The sequence below is a fragment of the Frieseomelitta varia genome, unplaced genomic scaffold (assembly GCF_011392965.1).
Source record: "Frieseomelitta varia isolate USP_RPSP 00005682 unplaced genomic scaffold, Fvar_1.2 scaffold_760, whole genome shotgun sequence".
Classification (NCBI taxonomy): Eukaryota; Metazoa; Arthropoda; class Insecta; order Hymenoptera; family Apidae; genus Frieseomelitta; species Frieseomelitta varia.
In genome coordinates, this window is record NW_025110546.1 from 4,343 (window position 1) to 13,550 (window position 9,208).

Genomic DNA, 9,208 nt, shown 5'->3' on the forward strand with positions numbered 1-9,208 from the left:
TCTATCTTTTCTATTAGTAGAGTCTATTATACAAAAATATCGCAAATCGCCTTGTTTGTCTGTCTCATTGAATATTTATAACAATTCTCCAACAAACATTAACTTATAAAACCTACAAAAATCAGTTATAGAGAGCCTAACCTACAGAAATCAATTGTACTATACTAATTATATCATACTAGAGAACCTAACCTACATCAATTATACTATATTGTTTTATTTTATTTTAACGTCTGTCCTATCGAACATCTAAAACCATTAATTCAATTAAAAATTCAATACTACGTATTGTATAATTATTATTATGTAATACTTATTATTGTGTATATGCCAATATTTGTGTAATTAACTACTAAAGTCAAAGCACAAATGCCGACTCAAAATGGACATCTGTATAAATATCTTATCTAGTATATGAATATGTTGTAGTTGAATGTTGAATATGTTATACTTTTATCCATTATAGTCTATCTTTTCTATTAGTACAGTCTACAGAAATATCGAATATTATCGAATATTTATTTAAAATAATTAAAAATCGAATATTAATTATACGCCAATATAAATTTAACTGGCCAAAGCGTAAATGCTGAATCAAAATAAACCTGCGTAAGTATCTCGTCTATTTATTCTACATAGATAATGAAAATGTTATAATTTTGTTCTAAAGCTATCGAATATTTAAAGTAATTAAACATTTGTTTAGCCAGAGATTCAATACTACTTATATCTTACATATGTACGTAGAAACTGAATATATTTACGTACACATAGTTTTACCTAAACAGTGTTATTTTACTATTCCTCGCTCGCTCATAATCGACGATGAGAGTATGCGCGTAATCAATTATTCGCCAGTGGGTCGTGACTCTGGTTTCGGGAAAATTTTCAGCCTGAACTCGGCTGGGAGATCGATCTGGACGACCTGGAATCACAGATCGACGAGTCCACAGCGGCGATCATTATAAACAATCCTTCGAACCCGTGCGGTTCCGTGTTCAGCAGGGATCACACACTTGACATTCTCGACGTGGCCGCTCGTTACTACATACCAATTATTGCCGATGAGATTTACGAACATATGGTACGTGATTAACATATGTATACATTGTTTCATTCCCTAATGGAAATAAAATAGCGCGCGTACACCAGTTCAATTTGTGATCGAGTTTGTGTATGTAATATTTTAATGCACCGTAAACGTAACCACAGTCGATCATTTCTCGCTGGGATAATTAACTTTCTATATGGTACTGTTGCAGTAATTTTTAAATTAGTTGCGCGATAATTTAATTCAAATAATCCGCGCAAGATATTTGCCTTGACCAAAACAAGCGACCGAACCGTAAACGATAATTCGTCGCTTACTTTTTCTTTTGAACTCGTGTCGGTGTGATGTCACTGGACAGAAATTATTGAGAAGTAATAAATTACATGTTTAAAAACTGAGAAAATGTTGCAATTTGGGACAAAAGATTCTCGACGTGCACGTGGCAGAGGTTAACCACTTGCGCTGGCAACTGCGGACCATAACGAGTGACCGAACCGTACGATAATTTGTAGCTATTCTTTTCCTTTTGTACTCATGTCGGTATATCACTGGATAGAAATTATTAAGAAATAATAAACTTATCATTTGTTTTGCCTGGTTTACATTTAAACGTGCTTAAAAACTGAGAAAATGTTGCAATTTGGGACAAAAGATTCTCGACGTGCACGTGGTAGAGGTTAATCACTGATTGCGGACCATAAAGAGTGACCGAACCGTACACAATAATTCGTCGCTTTCTTTCTCTTTTGTACTCATGTCGGTATATCACTGGATAGAAATTATTAAGAAATAATAAACTTATCATTTGTTTTGCCTGGTTTACATTTAAACGTGCTTAAAAACTGAGAAAATGTTGCAATTTGGGACAAAAGATTCTCGACGTGCACGTGGTAGAGGTTAATCACTGATTGCGGACCATAAAGAGTGACCGAACCGTACACAATAATTCGTCACTTTCTTTTTCTTTTGAACTCATGTTTGTACATCACTGGACAGAAATTATTAAGAAATAATAAACTTATCATTTGTTTTGCCTGGTTTACATTTAAACGTGCTTAAAAACTGAGAAAATGTTGCAATTTGGGACAAAAGATTCTCGACGTGCACGTGATAGAGGTTAATCACTGATTGCGGACCATAAAGAGTGACCGTACACAATAATTCGTCACTTTCTTTTTCTTTTGAACTCATGTTTGTACATCACTGGACAGAAATTATTAAGAAATAATAAACTTATCATTTGTTTTGCCTGGGTTACATTTAAATATACTTAAAAACTGAGAAACTGTTGCAATTTAGGACAAAAGATTCTCGACGTGCACGTCGTTCCAGCGCACGAGGTTAATTTGTAACAATCGATGTGTACATATGTTGAAAAAGTATCGATTCAACGAACAAGTCAAGAACCTTCCAACAGTAACTGATAAGAGTAAGACTTCCTTCGTTTGAGTTTTTAACGCGTAGCAGAGAAAGAAAGAGACTCACGCCAGAACTTGGAGCTTTAAGTTCTAATCGATTATCCCGGCTATCGGAGGGCGGATTACAAGTGGTTACTCGAGAAGTAGACGAAGCACGTGATACGAATGAACGTAATAATTGCTCTCCTCCCGACAGAAACGAAAAAGAATCTACGAATTTCCTTGTCCAAGTTTGTAAGTTCATTGGTAAAAAAAAAAAAAAAAAAAGAAAATGTCACCAATGATGATGAGAGCATTCAAAGAAGCCCGCAGTTCCCTTCTGTCGTTTATTTTCTCTGTTCACCAGGTGTTCCCGGGGAGGACTTTTCACTCGTTAGCGTCATTGTCGAGGGACGTCCCTATTTTGTCGTGCAGCGGCCTGACGAAGAGGTATGCAGAAATCGACCTTTGAAATCTTAGCGTCACGGTGATATCCGGTGCGTCGCTCGGATACTTTCAATTCGGTGGAATGCCTGCCTGGAAAAGGAGGCTTTTACACGGTCGGGTCGCTTTACAGCCCCTTTACGGTCGGTTTACGGTCTACATTCCGTAATACATAATTGCACGAGCGTCGCGGAATCAATATTACAGCGAATTCTTGGTGGTCGAGCGGCGGGGAGTTTTGCGGCGGTGAACGTTTGCACGCAACCTGGACACCCGATGCGCGTTGCCTCCTACTTTGACGATAGTTTGAGCAGTGAATAGTTTGGCTCGCCGTGGAAAAGGGGAGAAAAGAAAAAAACGAGAGAGAAATAAAAAGGTGCGAGTGAAGAGAAAAAATGAAATTCCAAACTTGACGAAGATCCTTCCAGAGGAATTTTATTTGTCGACTTGAGGATGTTCAGCGACTCCTGAAATTATTATTAAATACAGAAACTGTTATAATTTTTACATGACACGTGGCAGATAGAGACATTCTTTTTCTTTGAAAATACTACGAATTATCGATATTCACATGTAAGAACGTTGAAAAATTTTGAGAAATTCGTAACTTTGTCCTTGGTGTACGATTTCCTTTCGTCGTTTTACTGAATGTCAAACATTAGGCTTGGTGGACGTAAGGTAAAAATTCAAGGAATCGTTTCTGCCTGATACGCAGATTTTAATAAATTGGCGAAGATATATCGTGCAGAAGGTTCCGAGGGCTCGTTTCAAACTTCAAATCCATTGTAGATTCAGTCACGAGAACAATTGTTCAATGTCTTCACAATTCGTAGCACTGTCGAGAGAAAAGAAAAAAAAAAATATCCTCACTTTGCTGTCTGTTGTGTAAAGATATCAATCTTAGTCAAAGTTTTCCCGTACATCTGATATTTGATCACAGGTGGGTTTAAGGAAAAATTTCTCACTATAAAAATTGTTGCAATGAAATTTAAAATAAATGAAATACAGTTGTACGAGTAGAACAAAATTATTAGATGAAGACAAACGATAACGGATGGACTATAAAAATTGTTGGAACACATAATTTTAATGGACCCAAAAATAGATGAAGTTGCAGTTATACGACTAGAAAAACTTAGATCAACGATGATAGTGGATGAATTGTTCGTCCAATTCTTGCGTTTGGACAAAACGAATCATTTGACAATAACAATTACGTTATTATACAACTACGATAATACGATAACAATGATTTCTTTTCGTTACAATGCTAATTACAACTGTTACAAATTATAACAGCTTCAGTAGTTTCGGGTTTGAAAGTCACCAGTGTCCGATCATTACGTTATTATAACTACGATAATACGATAACAACGATTTCTTTTCGTTACAATGCTAATTACAGCTGTTACAAATTATAACAGCTTCAGTAGTTTCGGGTTTGAAAGTCACCAGTGTCCGATCATTAACGGGATTGTACCACTAACTAAAATTTCCAGCGCTCCATTCGCTCGATTCCGGTACTTCGTTTCGTGTTTTCTGTTCCACCGGAGGAAACAGTAGCTCGTAGAAAACCTTCGTCTAACTGTAAAACTATATTCTCATCATTTTCCATTCCGCTCCGTCGTTCTCCATGCAAGCACGGCCACGACAGCCGACGAGTAATCGAGTAATCGAGTTTTAACAATGGACGCATTACCAGGTAAACGATAATCTTGGCGGATGTTTCAGGTTTTTAGTGCCCGGCTGGCGTATGGGCTGGATAATCATTCACGATCGTCAGAACGTCCTGGAGAAGGAGGTGGGTAATTGCACGATACTACACGCTATATACTCGGGACACAGAGCTCGGAAAATAATTGCTTCCACCCCCTCCTCCCACCGGCGCCAGGTATTGTTTCCGTAACAAGAACGGCCAGATCTGCTTCTCTGCCTCCTCGCCGCGAATTGGATTAAATTTCGTTGATTAAATTTTATCCCGTCGTTAAAGTTCTCCACTTGGCACCGTTCGCCGTGTTCTCAACTTTCGGTTATATCCAAGTCTTCGTTTCCAAACGTTTCCCTGCTGGAAAGAAAGAAACAAGAGAGAGAGAGAGAAAGAGAGAGAGAGACAAAAGAGAGGAAATCGAAGGATGAGACCGTGGCAAGAGCTCCCCGGAGTACGAATTTTTCTTTCCGCCGAAAACTTTGACCGGCCATCCTCTTTCTTACCCGCAATCAGGGAATTTCCAATCGCGCGACTTGTGTTTACTTACGGTGTGTTTTATGAGAACGTGGACTCTGAGAAAGTATATCCTTTTTTTTTTTTTTTTCTGTAAAATATTGTTCACCAGACGTGCCTTTCGTCAAAGCGTAAAATTTCCATCAGAGATGTTAAAGTGAAAGAAATTGTTATTTATAATACAATAGGGTACGCGAGCTCTTACTCATTTAAGTCCCTGAAAATACGCTGTTTTATGTCTGTGAAATATTTAACAAGTATTATCATTTTGATCATATTGTCAATAATTGTGAAGATTGGATACACTATTAATCGAGCGCGTGGTATTATAGTATTTCAGGCGTATTTTCGATCTGTGGAAAATTTCTCGCAAAAAGAATCTTTTTTTTTTTCAATAGAAATGGCGCTTATGGTTTTTATTAAATACATTTTTCATACACGTATATTATTTTATATAATATATTAAATACACGTTTTTCTATCTGTTGTATACGTTACTTATGTTATTCTATTTTTAATTAAAATGTTATTCTATTTATGTTATTCTATTTTTAAATAATATGTTATTTTCGTAGATAAGAAAGGCGCTTCATTGTCTCAGCCAGAGGATTATCGGCAGCAACACGCTGATCCAAGGCGCACTACCTGCCATTCTGAAGAACACGCCGCAAAAATTTTACGACGACGTCATGAAAACGTTACACGTAGGCTTCTGTTTATTTCCAAGTGTTATTTAGACATTTCTGCGAGATTTCGTTGTTATTTAGGAATTTTTCGTGGAACGTTTGAGCCGTTTATCTTGAAAGTGGCCCAAGTCCATTTATCTTTAAACTAAGTTTTGATAAATTTAAAAACATTGGCCATTTATTTTTAAACTAAGTTTTGATAAATTTAAAAACATTGGCATAGTGTACGTAGTATAGTACACGTAACGTAGTATAACGTTTCTGTGTCTCTGAGGATGTATAATTTACCAACCCGTTTGGCACGGTAAACATTGTTTAGAGAATAGCACGTTTTTCATGGCTATGAATAGACTTTCAAAATTAATGAAATAATTTTTAATTTTCAAAAAAAGCACAAGTTCCTTAAAAAAAGAAATGTTACAATTTTGTGTTGCAAAATGAAAATAGCACGTTTTTTATGGCTATGAATAGACTTCCAAATTAATGAAATAATTTTTAATTTTCAAAACAGCACAAGTTCCTTAAAAAAAAAAATGTTACAATTTTGTGTTGCAAAATGAAAATAGCACGTTTTTTATGGCTATGAATAGACTTTAAAAATAGCACGTTTTTTATGGCTATGAATAGACTTTCAAAATTAATGAAATAATTTTTAATTTTCAAAACAGCACAAGTTCCTTAAAAAAAAAAAAAATGTTACAATTTTGTGTTGCAAAGTGGAAAAAATTTCGAATTGATTCATCTTCATCAATCATTTTAAAGTAAAAACTTCACCGATCAAACAATATAATCCCCTCTGAAACGGACGATTTTTACTTTCGATTTTCAGGACAATTCGCGAGCGGCGTACAACTGCGTGACGAAGATCCCAGGGTTGAAGCCGATCGTGCCCGACGGCGCGATGTACATGATGGTGAGAACAATCAATTCGAATAAATCGAAAAAAATTTCACAAATCGAAACGTAACAAGTCCAAAATGACCGATCGCAGTCCAATCTTCCCAGCGAACGTTCATATAAGTTCGAGCGAGATCGATCGGTGCATTAATTACTCCGCGAATTTCCAAACAGCGCAGTCAAGTCGGTAAATACCTTGTTTACCGACGTTAAACCCGATCGGAAGGCGATCCGATCGTGATCTCCGCGTCCGCGTAAATATTTCGCCGTGGATTAGCGGAAAATTCAGACAGCGATAGGTAAACGTTAGAAAAAAAAAAAAAAAAAAACAAAACAAAAAAAAAAAAGAAAAAAAGTAGGAATCGCGAGATCGCAATAAATTATCCTATCGGTTCTCCAGGTTTACATAGATCTGCCTTGTTTCCCGGAATTTAATTCCGACCTCGAATTCGTGCAACGACTGCTAATGGAGGAGTCTGTGTTCTGCCTTCCCGGCCAGGTAATCACAAAATCGAGCACCGAATATCGAGCTCGATCGGTTACCATCGTCGAGTCTGATTTCTCGATTCGTTCTCAATTATCTTTTTGCAGTGCTTCGATTATCCGTCGTACATGAGGCTGGTCATCACCGTGCCGGTGGATATGCTCGAGGAGGCCTGCCAGAGGATCCAGGAATTCTGCGAGAGGCATCACTACAAAACGGCTGAGAACACACAGAGAAACAACCTCGCTACCGTGGACATTCCGTATTAACGAGCGAATATTTTTATATTCTATGCTTTTGTTTCACGCTGTTCGTTGGATGCAACATCGTGTGTCACTCCGAATGTTACTCCGGGTTTGAGTACTTTGCAAGTATTTGCCAAATCAAATTTAGTAACTGCAAACACTTTTTTCTTACTACAAATAAAGTACTCAAGTGTATGAATACAATTGAACGATAATTGTTTTGTATATGTTTAATGCATATACGATTGACAATGTGATTTAATATATTGTAGTTTTAAGCTTGTATACATGCAGAAAATAATTCTACAATCTGTTCTATTGTATATTGTAATATCATGACGATAATATTTTATACTTGTAAAACACGTGTTATAATATTAGTGTTATTATTTTATATACTTTTAATATTAATCGACGTTACAATGTTATATGTATCATGCATTGTGAGATTTTTAACTGTTCTATTATTTATGATGATAACAGCCATTTACCAAATCCTGTGTCAGAATAATTTCTCTATTTTAGACGATAAAATGCACATCTATGACTTGTATACATGCAGAAAATTATAATCTATTCTATTATATATTGTAATATTATACTACATTATATAATATATTATTATCAATATTATAACATCATGAATATTCTGTATTTATAATTATGTACATGTGTCGTAATGCAAAATACGTATTCTAATATTAATATATTAATATATTTAATATATTCTTATATTCTACGTATTTTATACGTATTCTAATATTAATATATTGATATATTTAATATATTCTGATATTCTACGTATTTTATACGTATTCTAATATTAATATTTTTTCTAATTTTAATATATTAATATATTTAATATATTTTAATATTCTACGTATTCTATACGTATTCTAATATTAATACATTAATATATTTAATATATTCTAATATTAATACATTAATATATTTGATATATTCTAATATTAATATATTAATATATTTAGTACATTACATATTGTAAGATTTGTAACTGTTCCATCATTTATTTATTATTTATTATTATATACGTTACTGTTATTTATTTATTTATATGTTAAGCGACGTAACATCATTCAGCAAGTCCTACCCTCTCTATTTTAGACAGACAAAACGCACGTCTGTGTAACGCGACACCATACCACTTACAGTTTACACGATTTTCATCGTGGCAGCTGGTGACTCCTAACCGTGCATCAATATCGCATTACCCCGCTTGTTATAATTACTAATTTCTACACGCGGAACTTCGGGCAACGCTTTGTACAAGCCCGTTTATCTATACAAGCCGATGATCTAATTAATTTCCATTTTCGCGCGCGTGCACACCCGTTAAAGTTCGCCCCGGCTCTGCCCCACGGTGTGTTGCTAAACACGCGCGAATCCCGGTTTAATCCCGGCGACGAAATGTTTCCGCTGTGGAAATTCGATTGCCAAGCCGTGTTAAACAATTACGCCGCCGTTTCCCTTGTCTTACACACGATAATGATCGAACGCGTCGAGCCTGACGCTGCCGAAAATTCCCGTCGAGTCGTCGAATTCAGTCGTCTCTCTCTCTCTCTCTCTCTCTCTCTCTCGAAATTTTCGCCAAATTCGCGACGGTTGATAATTAAAACGAACGACGAAAGGGGCCAAGCCATCGGCCAGACCGATTTCCCACGGGATGGAATTGTTTTTTTTTTTTTTTTTTGTTTTGAAAGAGTTTTTCTTCAATTTTGAACCGAATGTTTATTTGTCGCTGCTGCTCGAATTTTTACTCGTT

At 35.8% G+C, this 9,208-nt stretch overlaps 1 protein-coding gene across 1 annotated transcript; it reads left to right on the top strand.

Annotated features, from left to right (window-relative positions):
• Positions 1–825: 825 nt before the first annotated feature.
• LOC122535749 (tyrosine aminotransferase) lies at positions 826–8,023 on the top strand. The gene is made up of 8 exons (XM_043667535.1): positions 826–831; positions 893–1,084; positions 2,816–2,898; positions 4,624–4,693; positions 5,689–5,817; positions 6,629–6,712; positions 7,097–7,195; positions 7,288–8,023. The coding sequence occupies exons 1-8, from the start codon at positions 826–828 to the stop codon at positions 7,447–7,449; spliced, it is 825 nt and encodes a 274-aa protein (XP_043523470.1). The 3' UTR covers positions 7,450–8,023.
• The last annotated feature ends 1,185 nt before the right edge of the window (positions 8,024–9,208 follow it).